The sequence below is a fragment of the Lipotes vexillifer genome, unplaced genomic scaffold (assembly GCF_000442215.2).
Source record: "Lipotes vexillifer unplaced genomic scaffold, Lipotes_vexillifer_v1.1 scaffold205, whole genome shotgun sequence".
Classification (NCBI taxonomy): domain Eukaryota; kingdom Metazoa; phylum Chordata; class Mammalia; order Artiodactyla; family Lipotidae; genus Lipotes; species Lipotes vexillifer.
Window position 1 is genome coordinate 537520 of NW_006781396.1, and position 14115 is coordinate 551634.

A 14115-nucleotide genomic window follows, 5' to 3' on the forward strand; every position below is an offset into this window, starting at 1 on the left:
AGGAATGTGCCCTTCAAATATGGCCCTTGGACTCCTACGTAGACCTCTAGTGGAGCACACAGAGCCACTTCTGCGGTAACCAGCTGGGTGGGGAGAAGGGCCACACCCTCCTAAGAGGCCTAACCCTTGGCCTGGGTGATAAAGCACCAGACATTTTTACTGTTGTTTTCAGTGACAAAACAGAGAGAAAAAACGGTGGGGCCCTGGAGGCAGCGGACCTTCCTGCAGGTAGAACTTTCGGGTTTCATGCCTAACTCACTCATTTGTCTTTTAAGTGTTTTGTGGCGTTTCACTTTATGCAGAAGTTTTAAATTTTCCTAAGAACCAGTCTATCAGTCCTTTTCTTTACAGCTTCTGCAGTTTTTGTCTTGCTTAAAAGACCATCCTCACATCAAGGTCATAACATTCGGCTCTTTTTTCTGTGAAAGCAGCTGTAGCTAATACATAAGGAATGAGTGTTGCTGTGTTCTGAAAAAAAACTTTTTTTGTGAGCACTAAAGTTTTAATTTCAAATAATTTTCATATGTCACACAATATTATCCTTGTTTTGACTTTTCCCCCAATCATTTAAAAATATAAAAATCATTTTTATCTGGCAGGTTATACAAGAACAGGCAATGGGCTGGACTTGGGCCAGTGTTTGCCAAGCCCTCATCCAGAAGATCAGATGGTCAGCCTCCCACTCCTATAAATAGCCAAAACCAAAAAATAAAATTAGTTTGTGGACATTGTACATTATTGATGCCTAGACTCAAAACATCACACTGAAAAGACTCAACACAACTCAAATTTGCTCCAACTGTAATATGAGGATATAGTACCTGATTTCTGTCTGGACTCAAACCATCACCTTTTTTCTTAGAACTTTTAATTCAAGCTTCAAACAGAATTTCTATAGCTTTCGTAAAATATTAAAAAAAAAACTGTCATCAATATCAGGCCAGGTGGGACATATCTATAGTTGGTGTCCCATTAGCTTTCAAACTGGGATATCAGAGTTTTATCTTCTGTGAGTTACCACCTGCAAAAAAAGGCAGAGGGTAACTCAGGAAACTGGACTGAGTCTGCTGCAAAAGCCCTTTATCAGCGAAATTATTAAAGAGTTAAATTTCACCATCAAATTTAGACATTTGTTTCTTCATTGAAATTTTTTCCCTGATTTCTATAAAGCTATAGCATAGGTAGAACATTTGTAAAAGAACAATCAGAAGAAAAAATAAAATCACCATAGTCTCACCTCCAAGAGACAATATGCTTTAATTGTTGCATGACATAGTGTGATTATTTTCATATGTGTAATTTGATTACTAATATTATTTAATACACTTTACCCATTCCCCTATTCCCAGTGCTACACACACACACACACACACACACACACACACACACACACACACACATGGCAGGTTAGTAGAGTATCAATGCTAAGTTATATTTCTCAAGACATTTGAAAAGTAATTGCAGGGATTACTGGTGGGCTGGTGGACTGTCAACAAGTACAAGACCTCTCCATTACAACTAACAAGCAAGACGGGGTGGAAATAAAATATTAAAACAAAAAACACACACTCAACCTAGAATGAAATAAAGGGAAAACTTCAAGTTCTAGAAATGAAGGGGAAACAAAAAGCCAAAGTGGTAGCAGGAGCTGATGCTGCCATGGCCCTTTTGGGTGTCAGTCTGGAACATATATAGACTCCAGGGGCTGAGGAATGGGCTTTATAGCTCATACAGAGAGAGAAAAAGTAAATTTCACCAGTAAGAATTGGGAAGTTGGAACTGAACAGTCTGCATAAAGCTTAGAGCTTGAGAAACTGTCTAGTCTGTTTAAAAGGGATTAGATTATTGTATTATCCAATATTCCAAGAAGTAGCAAGAATGCTTTCTGTCCACCTGGGGCTGGAGCTTGGAGGAGGAATAAAGAACATCCACTAAGAAAAATCACTACCTGGGCTTCCCTGGTGGCGCAGTGGTTAAGAATCCACCTGCCAATGCAGGGGACATGGGTTTGAGCCCTGGTTCACGAAGATCCCACATGCTGTGGAGCAACTAAGTCTGTGCACCATGACTACTAAGCCTGCGCTCTAGAGCCTGTGAGCCACAACTACTGAAGCCCACGCACCTAGAGCCTGTGGTCCGCAGCCAGAGAAGCCACCGTGATGAGAAGCCTGCGTACTGCAAGGCAGAGTAGCCCCTGCTTGCTGCAACTAGAAAAGGCCTACACACAGCAATGAAGACTCAATGCAGCCAAAACAAAAAAAATCACTACTTGAAGCATACACTATGCATAGGTGAGGAATCTGAATCTATACAGCTGGCCTGGTGTGAGTATCCCAAGCTGAGAAATTAACATAAAGACATGTGTCTCACTTATCTTGGGACTCCTAGAGCCACAGCAAAAGCAGTTAGGGACTACTCTGTAGTATGTGACACAGGGCACAGGAATTCATTTAGAAAAACAAGCCCTCCCGAAAGCAATTACATACCATTCAAAAAGATAATCCACCATGCGGGAGAGTCAGTAGACGTCAAAAAATGAAACGGCATCCCAAGGAATGGAGATAATAAAAAAATAACATTTGAAATTATTAAAGAAATAAAAGAAGCAATAGAAAACATAATTAAAAAACAGAACTCAATGAAAATGAATACACAGATTTAAAGAACATTTACATAGAACTCCAAGAAATGAAAATTATAGTCATCAGAAGAAAAAAACTCAGTGGATGGGTTACATAGCAGATAACCTAGCAGTTAGTCAACCTAGAGATAATTAGTAAAATGGAAAATAAATTTGATGAAGCTAGTAAAAATTCAGTACAGAGAGAAAAAGATAGAAAATATGAAAGAGAGATTAAGATATATGAAGGACAGGATTAAAAAGACTCACCATTCAGTATAAGAGGCCCAGAATGAGAAACTATAGAGAATGAAGAAAATAAAAAATTCAGACAAGGGCTGTGAATTCTCCAGAGGTGAAAGACATCTGAGTCTTCAGATTGTTCCAAGTGGGCTAAGGATACACAGTCCACCTATAGATACATTGTAGTGAAACTGGGGGGATTGAGGAAATTGGAATTTTTGTGCATTTCTGGTGGGAATGCAAAATGGTACAGCTGCTGAAGAAAGCCTGCTGATAGTTCCTCAAAAAGTTAAACAGAATTACTATGTGACACAGCAATTCCACTCCTCGGGTATGTACACCCAAAAGAACTGAAAACAGTTATTCAAACAAATACTTGTACACAATTATTCATAGCAGCACTCTTCACAATAGCCAAAAGATGGAAATGACCACCACGTCCATCAATGGTGGATGAATAAACAAACTGTGGTACATCCAGAGAATGGAATATTATTCAGCCATAAAAATAATATGGATGAACTGTGAAAGATGGAGTGTGACTGCTAAAGATGGGTATGTGGATGATAAAAATGTTCTAAAATTAGATTGTGGTGATGGTCTCACAACTCTGTGAAAAGCTAAAACCCATTGAATTACACACATTACACGGGTGAACGTATAATATATTAATTACATCTCAATAAAGCTGTCGTAGAAAAAAATGTAATGAAAAAGAGATGCAAATCATAATGGCAACTGCAAAAGTTAAGTATTGTTCAGTAGCAGGTGACCCCCAAACTTAGCAGCAGAAAATAACAAACATTTATTGTATCACACAGTCTCTGAGGGTCAGGAATCTAGGGGCTCTGCTGGGTGTTTCTGGCTCTGAGTTTCTCCTAAAGTTGTAGTCACACTGCCTGTTGATATTAGTCTCCGAAGATATGACTGAAGCTGGAGATCTCCTTCCAAACTCATGTGGCTGTTAGCAGGAAGCTTTAGTTTTTTACCAATGGACCTTTCCATGACAGAAGTTGTAGCCTTTTTTTTTTGACATCGTTATTGGAGTATAATTGTGTTACAATGTTGTGTTAGTTTCTGCTGTATAACAAAGTGAACCAGCTATATGTATACATATATCCCCATATCCCCTCCCTCTTGCGTCTCCCTCCCACCCTCCCTATCCCACCCCTCTAGGTGGTCACAAAGCACCTAGCTGGTCTCCCTGTGCTGTGCGGCTGCTTCCCACTAGCTACCTATTTTACATTTGGTAGTGTATATATGTCAATGCTGCTCTCTCGCTTTGTCCCAGCTTACCCTTCCTAGAAGTTGTAGTCTTTTATAATGTAATCTTGGAAGCAACATGGCTCCACTTCTGCCATATTCTGTTGATCACACAGACCAACCCTAGGACAATACACAAGGTTATGAATACCAGGAGATGGGGATCACTGAGGGCCACCTTGAAACACCATCATATACACATGTTGTACCACAGCAACAAATACCCAAACAGATTGTGGCAGAGACTGCTTATTGTCCCCCTTTTCTACATTCATAAGCCCTCCTCCCAACTTCCAGCAGGGCTCATGGCTGCCTCCATTGAAGAAAAACTTCATTTCCTAGCCCACCTTTGCAACTAGGTGTTGCCATTTGATTAAGGTCTGGCTAAAGGGAAGTAAGATGAAGTGATGTGTGTAACATTCTGGAGTGTGTATATTAAAGAGAGGAGCTCTGACCTTTCCACCTCCTTCTTTCATCCTGCTGCTTGTAATATGGATGTGTTGGCTGAAGCTCCATCTTGGACCATGAGAGTCAGGGCTAAATTCCAGGGCTGGTAGAGCTGAAGGTTAGAAGCAGCATGGGTTCCAGAAAAGGTCAGATTTATCATTCCAGGCTTCTGAGACTTAATTCTGGATCTTGATGAGATATCCTATCTTGTTTAAGCATCTGAATAATACAGTATGTAGGAGGTAGAATAAACATATGGAGAAAATTATAACACTCTGTTGAAAGACATAAAGGAGGACCTAAGTAAATGGAAAGCTATATTAGGCCCATGTTTGGGAATTCAGAATATTATAAGAAAGTCAGTTGTCTCCAAATTAATCTATAAATTCAATGTATTTTAAATACAAATCCTCATTTCATCTCTTGTAGACATAAGCTACATGTCTCATGTAGACTAATTTGACTCTCAAATTCATATGCAAGAGTAAAAGTCCAGGAGTAATGAAGGCGGTTTTTAAGAATAATAAGGAGGGAGGGCTCTAAAGCATAGACTTCCTACCTAAGAATTAAAACAGAAAGATGGGGTGCAAAGGGGCTTCAACTGTACTTACACCATTTAATTAAACAGAAGAAATACTTACAGTATGTTTGGCAAGTTAACATTCATTGTGTTTGTGTAGTGGGTACATGGGTATTTGTTTCTCTGACTTCAGTTTTGAAATATTTCATAATACAAAATAATTGAAAATAAAATACCTGGCAGGAGAAGATTAAAGAAAAGAAAGAGGAAATGCCATGTGTCTCACTTGGAGGATTAATTCTTAGCTTATTTCCTCCGTCTTCTGTTATGTCTTGCATATGCTACACGAGGCAAAGGAACTGGGGAAAGAACATGGGCTTTGGAGACAAACAGGATATCTGGATTTATATCCCAATTCCCCCCACTTTCTATATGACTCAGGCAAGTCACAAAACCTCTTAGCCTCATATTCCTTACCTGGATAATGGGATAAAAATACTCACTGCAGATGACTGTCCTGAGGTCATCTCAGGTCAAGGTTATCTTTATCTATAATGACTACCCTTGACACACTGACAAAGCTTCTCTGTATGCATTTGCAAGATTATAAAATTACCCAAAAGCCAAGTAGGAGAAACCAAGAAATCCAAAGCTTTTCGGATAGTTTCTCCTTAGTTCTGTGACACAAATGCCTAAAATGTTTCAGTGGGGTGTTTTCTTTGCCCTTTGGCCAACAATGCTTTGTCTGCATTTATGGAATCTTGCAAAATTTCCTTCACATTATTCTAAAAAAGTTTGTGGTACTGTTTTAATTCTGATCCCTTAAGTGTATGATCAGGTCTTTGTGCATAGTATGTGGTCTTACAGTGGATAGAAGAATGAGAAACCTTGAGTTTTAGTTTGGTTTTGCCACAGACCTTATCTTCAAGGTTGTGCATGTAAGAAACATTAGAATTGTTAGTAAATAAGTGCTCATAAAATTCTTCAATATTCGGAGAAAAACGCCAACCTGGTCTGAAGGTTATTACTCTTTTATGATATCATCATAATCATCATCACCACCTAATTTAAGTCTGGTGAGGAGCAGTGACTTTTTCTTTTAATTTTTAAAAAAATTTTCTTTATTTTATTTTCTGTGCATTGGGTCTTTGTTGCTGCGCGCGGGCTTTCTCTAGTTGCAGCGAGTGGGGGCTACTCTTCGTTGCGGTGCGCGTGCTTCTCACTGCGGTGGCTTCTCTTGTTGCGGAGCACAGGCTCTGGGCGTGTGGGCTTCAGTAGTTGTGGCACGCAGGCTCAGTAGTTGTGATTCGCGGGCTCTAGAGCCCAGGCTCAGTAGTTGTGGCACACAGGCTTAGTTGCTCTGCAGCACGTGGGATCTTCCCGGACCAGGGATTGAACCTGTGTCCCCTGCATTGGCTGGCGGATTCTTCACTGTGCCACCAGGGAAGTCCCAGGAGCAGTGACTTTTAAAGGAAAAACTGAACATGCTTTTTAGATGATTTTTATTTGGTAAATGTTCCCAAATGCTTAATTTCTAAACATTTCTTCCCACTTCTTTCCTCTCTTTCCCCTGCTAGGAAAGGCACCAATGCCCAGACCTGGATACAAGTCTCAGGAGCCCAACGGCTGCAGTTCCTATTTCCTGGGTCTCAAGGTACCAGAAAGTGTATGTACACCACCATTGTTTTCTTAGTTGATTGGTTTTAACTAAAACTAATCCAAGAGTTACCACTGATGGAACTTAACATTTAAGGAATATGATTGAGAAATATGATTAGTATTTTAAATTGGATACAGAGAAAGGGAGATCATTTTCAAAGAAAGTTTCTGATTTCCTTTTCTCAGAGGCAGCTATCCCCTAGATAAGCCATTGTGTAGTGAACTCTGAAAGCACCAATGCAAATATCAGCTGAGCCTTAGTGAACCAAACATAACTTAATTTGAAATACATCTGACAAGTTTGACTTATTTAAATTGGTGAGACTTTCCAGTGATGTACTGGAGCAAACTGGTACTGACCAGTACCAGTGAGGGCTGATTGCTGTATCCTCAGCACTTTTGCAAGCGGCTGACTTGGTGACGGTACCGTCAAATCAACTATGTTTGGAGTATTAACATCATAGGAACCTGCAAACACACCTCCACCCACCCACACACCCACACACACAACCAGCCACTGGCTAAACATTTATCATTTTGCCTCTGACCATTTCTCAAACTGTCGACTTCCTCTAAAAACAAGGAATAATTAATTTCTTTTAAGACCCCTTGGAAGCCCTTTTACCTTTTTCCCTTTAGAAAAGAGGTTTCATGTAAAATGTAGGTAGAAGGATTTCATATCTAAAATCATAGTTTAGCTATGCCTTTAGTTGGTGTCTTAATCAGGCTAAACTTCACTTTTCTGCTGGTTCAAAAGATTTTTGTAGTAATTTTCTAAGCAGCATAATGTTTATTCTTCTAACTAAAATGCTGCTCACCCATGTGGCATTTTCGTGCAAATTGAAAAAATGTTCCCTTTCCTCAAGATGGTTTTCTTCCATTTGTCAGAAACTAAGCTTAGGGCTTCCCTGGTGGCGCAGTGGTTGAGAGTCCGCCTGCCGATGCAGGGGACACGGGTTAGTGCCCCAGTCCGGGAAGATCCCACATGCCGCGGAGCGGCTGGGCCCGTGAGCTATGGCCACTGAGCCTGTGCGTCCGGAGCCTGTGCTCCACAACGGGAGAGGCTGCAACAGTGAGAGGCTCACGCACCACAAGACAACAACAACAACAACAACAACAAAAACCAACTAAGCTTAATATACTGATTTTGTAAGAAAAGGAAATGCCTGCCACTGGCTGGATATTTTTCTTAATAAATATATAAATCTATGATGTCTTGTGGGAAGGTGCCCCCTTAGATATGACACTCTTGTTCACTGCACAACCTTCACAGCTGTACGCCTAACCTGGTCCACAATCATCAATACGTGAATGGACACAGAAGACAATCCTTCCAAATATATATTAGAGAAACAATGTATTTTTGGCTAATATCTTTTACTTGATATCAATTTAGTAGCTAAGGAAGTGGTATGTACTCTATTTTGGGAGTAATGTCATTTTGTTTACTGGTACAAATATTATTTAGAACTAGTTCAAGAATTTCCAATTGAGTTGAATTGAATGATAGCCACTATACTCATCCAATTCTGTTACCTCTGTTGTGATGTATTCTTAGGTTTAGGGGTGAGGTGCAAGCAAAGTAGTTTGCTTCAGGTATCAGATGATGGGAATTTACCCAGAATTGCTGAGTCCAGGCCTTTGCCTAGTCTAATGAGTTAGATTATCTCTTAATGTAATAATGCTTTGTCTTGGTTTTTGCTTAAAAGGGCCTTTTAAACTACCAAAGTCCATATTCTGCTCTAGGTGGTCTTGTAGTAAAAGTTCAAACAAGAGAACACTTAAGGAGACCCAAGAGGAAAGGATCTATGATAGCTGGTTAATCAATCCCCACCCATACCTCAAAACCAGATTTTCACAGCTTCCATCCAAGTCCAAGTCTATATTATGAGAAGAACTGCAAAAGATCCATGTCTATGGAAGCAACCTAAGTGTCCATCGACAGATGACTGGATAAAGAAGATGTGGCACATATATATAATGGAATATTACTCAGCCATAAAAAGAAACGAAACTGAGTTATCTGTAGTGAGGTGGATGGACCTAGAGTCTGTCATACAGAGTGAAGTAAGTTAGAAAGAGAAAAACAATACTGTATGCTAACACATATATATGGAATCTAAAAAAAAAAGAACCTAGGGGCAGGACGGCAGTAAAGATGCAGACTTACTAGAGAATGGACTTGAGGGCACGGGGAGAGGGAAGGGTAAGCTGGGACAAAGTGAGAGAGTGGCATGAACATATATACACTACCAAATGTAAAATAGATAGCTAGTGGGAAGCAGCCGCATAGCACAGGGAGATCAGCTGGTGCTTTGTGACCACCTAGAGGGGTGGGATGGGGAGGGAGGGAGGGAGACGCAAGAGGGAAGAGTTACGGGGATACATATATATGTATAGCTGATTCACTTTGTTATAAAGCAGAAACTAACACACCATTGTAAAGCAATTATACTCCAATAAAGATGTTAAAAAAAAAAGATTCATGTCTAAACTCACCCTGTTCTCATCTGTTTTATAAACCACAGAATGATTAGTCCTCTTTAATCACTTATTGTATCATGTCCTTTCCTTCCTCAAGAGTCTTTATCAAATCTAACTTGCTATTTTGGATGTCAAGGCCATCTATCAACTTGCCTTTCTCCTTAATTAAAAAAATATATATATATATAATAAAAATATATAATACATCACCCTGCTAAGACCCTTGAAAGACTAAACAAACTAATTGGCTTGCTCATATATGATATGCTCATTATTTCCTTTCTTTACCTGCTGTATCTTAAGTCTACCATCATCTCTAATAATCCTTTCAAAAAAATTCCTGTTTGGTAACTGTACATGTGGCAGTCTATGAACTTAGTTTATGACACATTTGTAATTGTTTAGGATGCTTTATAAATGTGTGTGTGTGTGTGTGTGTGTTACTTTGTTGTTTGATCATAGTCCCCTTGTGGTCAGGAACTATGTTCTATCCCCACTCTGCTCCTCGACACATACAAACACATATACACATACTTAAAACAGTGCTGCATGGGTTGGATCCCTGATAAATGCTGGTGACCTCTTCATGAACTGAGGCTTAACTTTTCATACTTCTGAGCCTTGGAATCTTTTGTTTAAACAAAATTTCATATAGCATAGGTTTTAGTTGAATTTGCAAGTCTTGAAGCTATGCCCTCTTGCCTAACTTTCTGATTTCTATTTTTAGCACTATAGTGGCCTGTGAATTTGAAAATTACTAAACCCTAAAAGAAAAAGAAGAAAAGTGGGCCATTCAAAGTTATTAAACTAATAACTAGATCATGATCAAAACTTAGCATCCTGTGACTGTCAACCTGATGTATTCTTTCCAGTCATCGGTGCTTCTGAATTGATCTGAATCTGTAACAGGAATTTGAGAACAAGGTAGGCAAGGTTGCCTAAGGTCCTTGGTCTAAACGTGGCATTTTCTTCCTTCACTTTTCCTCAGATGGACTTGGGCATTCCAGCAATGACCAAGTGCTGCAACCAGCTGGACGTCTGTTATGACACTTGCGGTGCCAACAAGTATCGCTGTGATGCAAAATTCCGATGGTGTCTCCACTCTATCTGCTCTGACCTTAAGCGGAGTCTGGGCTTTGTCTCCAACATAGCAGGTAGGAATCTTAAGTGCATCTACCCATGAGCAGGGAGTTTTGTTCCTGTTTTCACACAGAAATGTAGCCAGAGCCCTTTTACTCAAAGAGACCATCAGAGCTCACTGATCTTTCTTTATAGAACTCTGTGACCAATGCAAGCAAGGGGGAAGGAAGATTCTGGGCAATCCTTCACTAAAGTTCTTGCTGTCCTGCCCAGGAGCTGCTGGCACCATTCCTGATGGACAGGGCCATACCAAAGCCTTCCCAGAGAAATAAAATCTATCCTCTAAGGACAGAACAAGAGTTGCCCAACTGGCTTTTGTTATCCATTCCACTGTTAAATAATTTTCCATATCAGGAATTATTCTGTATAGGACTACATGCTTGGGTTTAAGCCTTTTTTTTTTTTCTTATTTTGTTCTCGTCAGGGAAAGAATTTTAATTTAAAAATCTGTCTTTTTTGTGTAAAGGTCTCTATATCTTTGAGGATAATTATTTTCAAACAACTGCTTACCTATCTAATTTCTAGCACTGATTCTGTAATTTCTTTTTCCTAATTTACCTTAGGAAAAGTTGTAATCCTTTAGTTTCTGAAGCCCGAACATTACATCCAGGTATTAGCATTGTATATTTTTAGACGGTGAAGTTTGAAATTCAGGCTTATGAAGAGCTGGCCCCATGCCATCGAGAAAGCTGCAGGAAGAATCTCGGATCTTGTTATAGATCAATGTCTAGAGTGTCGTCCTGAAGTGAATGTGTGAGGGCTTGAAAATATGAATAATTAATTAGGCCCTGTAAAAGGGAGTATCATTCTATCTGTACCTACAAAAGGTGAAAAAGTGCCTGCTGCTAACCTAGGGTCAGGTCAAGTTACTCCCTCCAAGCAACATCCTATTGATTCTTTCTCCTAAATATCTCTTTGATATATTACTTGCCTGGTTACTACAGATTAACCCAATCTCTGGGTCCCATCCAATCTATTGACCCCATAGAGACCAGGTATATTTTCATACCAGACAAATCTGATCATCTCCACCCTCCGTGTAAGTCCTTCAATAGGTTCCTCTTCCTTAGGATTAAATCCAAGTCCTTAGCATGACATTCATAGCCCTTTCTGATTCAGTCCTAGCCTACCTCTCCAGCATCATCTTGCTTATTTCTGATTTCTTTCCTGACTTCTACTATTCCAAACTATGTGGGTTGATGGCGCAAATCTTTCTGCCTCTTCAGTTCCCTCTGCTTGAAATTCTCTGATCATTCATTTTTTTGTTGTTGTTCAGTTTTATTGAGACATAACTCACATACTATAAAATTCAACCATTTAAAAGCTTTTTAAAATATGTTCACAGAGTTATGCAATCAGCCCCACAATTAATTTTAGAACATTTTCATCACTCCAAAAAGAAACTCTAGAGCCATTAGCAGTCCCACTACATCGTTCCCCTGGCTAGCTCTAGGCAACCATTAGTCTGCTTTCAACCTCTATAAATTTGCCTATTCTGGACAATTCATAAAAATGGTATCATAAAATATATGGTCTTCTGTGACTGGATTCTTTCACTTGGCAAGGATTGTCCATATTGTAGCATGTATCAGTATTTCATTCCTTTTTATTGCTGAATAGCATTCCATTGTATGGATATAATATGTTTTCTCTATCCATTCATCAATTGATGGACATTTGGGTTGTTTCCACTTTGGGGCTATTATGAATAATTCTGGTATGAACATTTATGTACAAGTTTTTGTGGTGACATGTTTTCATTTCTCTTGGATATATATATAGGAGGGGAATTTCTGGGTTATATGGTAATTTTATAACAAACTGATTTCCAAAACAGTTATACCATTTCACATTCCCACCAGCAATGTATTATGGTTCCAATTTCACCACATCCTTGCCAACACTTGTTATTATCTATCTTATTACAGACCCTAGTAGGTGTGAAGTTATATCTCATTGTGGTTTTGATTTGCATTTCCCTGATGGCTAATGATGTTGAGCATCTTTTTATGTGCTTATTGGCCATTAAATAACTGCTTTGGAGAGATGTCTATTCATTTGCCCCCTTTTAAATTGGGTTATTTGTCTTTTTATTATTGGGTCATAAGACTTCTTGTATATATTCTGGATGCAAATCTTTTATCAGATATATGAATTGCAAATGTTTTCTCTCATTTTATGAGTTGATTTTTCACTTTTTTGATGATATAATTTGCAGCCCAAAAGTTTTATATTTTGATTAAGTCCATTTTATCCTTTTAAAAATTTTTTCTTGTACTTTTGGTGTCATATGTAAAAAGGCTTAGCCTAACTCAAGGTCACAAAGATTTACTCCTAAGTTTTCTTCTAAGAGTTTTGTTTTAGCTCATATATTTAGACCTATGATACATTTTAGTTAATTTTTGTGTAAGAAAGGGGTCCAACTTCATTCTTTTGCATGTGGACATACACCATTTCTTGAAAAAGACTATTCTTTCCCACCATTTGTTCCTGCACCATTTGTTGAAAGAGACTATTCTTTCCCACAATAAATTGTCTTTGCACCCTTGCCAAACATCAATTTGCCATAATTGCAGTGTTTATTTCTAGACTTTCAATTCTATTCCATTGACCTATGCCAATACCACACTGTTCCTATTATTGTAATTTTGTAGTAAATTTTGAAATCAGGAAGTGTCCTTGAACTTTGCTCTTTTTCAAGATTTCTTCAGATATTCTGGATCTTTTGCATTTCCATATGAATTTTAGGTTCAGCTTGTCAATTTCTTCAAGAAATGGCAGGTGGAATTTTGATAGGACTCTTGTTGACTCTGTAAATCCATTTGAGGAGTATTGCCATCTTTTTAAAAAAAGATTTATTTATTATTCATTTTATTTATTTTTGGCTGCTTTGGGTCTTAGTTGCAGCACACGGGGTCTTTGCTGAGGCATGCGGGATCTTTCATTGCGGCTCATGGGCTCTTTGTCCTGGTGCACAGGCTTCTCTCTAGTTGTGGCATGTGGGTTTTCTCATCTCTAGTTGTGGCACACAGGCTCCAGGGCGCGTGGGCTCTGTAGTTGTGGTGCACAGGTTCCAGAGCACGTGGGCTCTGTAGTTTGCAGCACGCAGGCTCTCTAGTTGAGGTGTGCAAGCTCAGTAGTTGTGGTGTGTGGGCTTAGGTGCCTTGCAGCATGTGGGATCTTAGTTCCCTGACCAGGGATTAAACCTGCGTCCCCTGCATTGTAAGGAGGATGATTCTTTTGCACTGGACCACCAGGAAAGCCCTGAGGAGTATTGCCATCTTAACAAAATTATGTTTTCTGATCGATGAACATGAATGTCTTTCCACCTATTTGGGTCTTCTTTAATTTCTTTCAACAATGTTTTATAGTTTTCAGAGCACAGGTCTTATACTCCTTTGTTTAATTTGTTCCTAAGTATTTTTTCCTTTTTGATGCTTTTTTTTTTTTTTTTTGGCTGTGTTGTGTCTTTGTTGCTGCATGCAGGCTTTCTCTAGTTGCAGCAAGTGGGGGCTACTCTGCATTGCGGTGCGCATGCTTCTCATTGCAGTGGCTTCTCTTGTTGCAGAGCATGGGCTGTAGGCATGTGAGCTCCAATAGTTGCAGCACGCAGCCTCAGTAGTTGTGGCACAAGGGCTTAGTTGCTCCACAGCATGTGGGATCTTCCTGGACCAGGGATCGAACCCGTGTCCCCTGCATTGGCAGGCAGATTCCTTTTTTTTTTTTTTTTTTGGCGGTA

General features: G+C 39.3%; 1 protein-coding gene across 2 annotated transcripts in view; it reads left to right on the forward strand.

The window, feature by feature from the left end:
* PLA2G12B (phospholipase A2 group XIIB) overlaps positions 1-14115 on the forward strand; it is a 20471-nt gene that overhangs the window by 4020 nt on the left and 2336 nt on the right. For both annotated transcript variants that reach the window (XM_007454671.1, XM_007454672.1), the window contains exons 2-3: positions 6671-6759; positions 10225-10390. In XM_007454671.1, coding sequence (XP_007454733.1) covers positions 6671-6759; positions 10225-10390 — 255 coding nt within the window. The remainder of the gene's footprint in view (positions 1-6670; positions 6760-10224; positions 10391-14115) is intronic.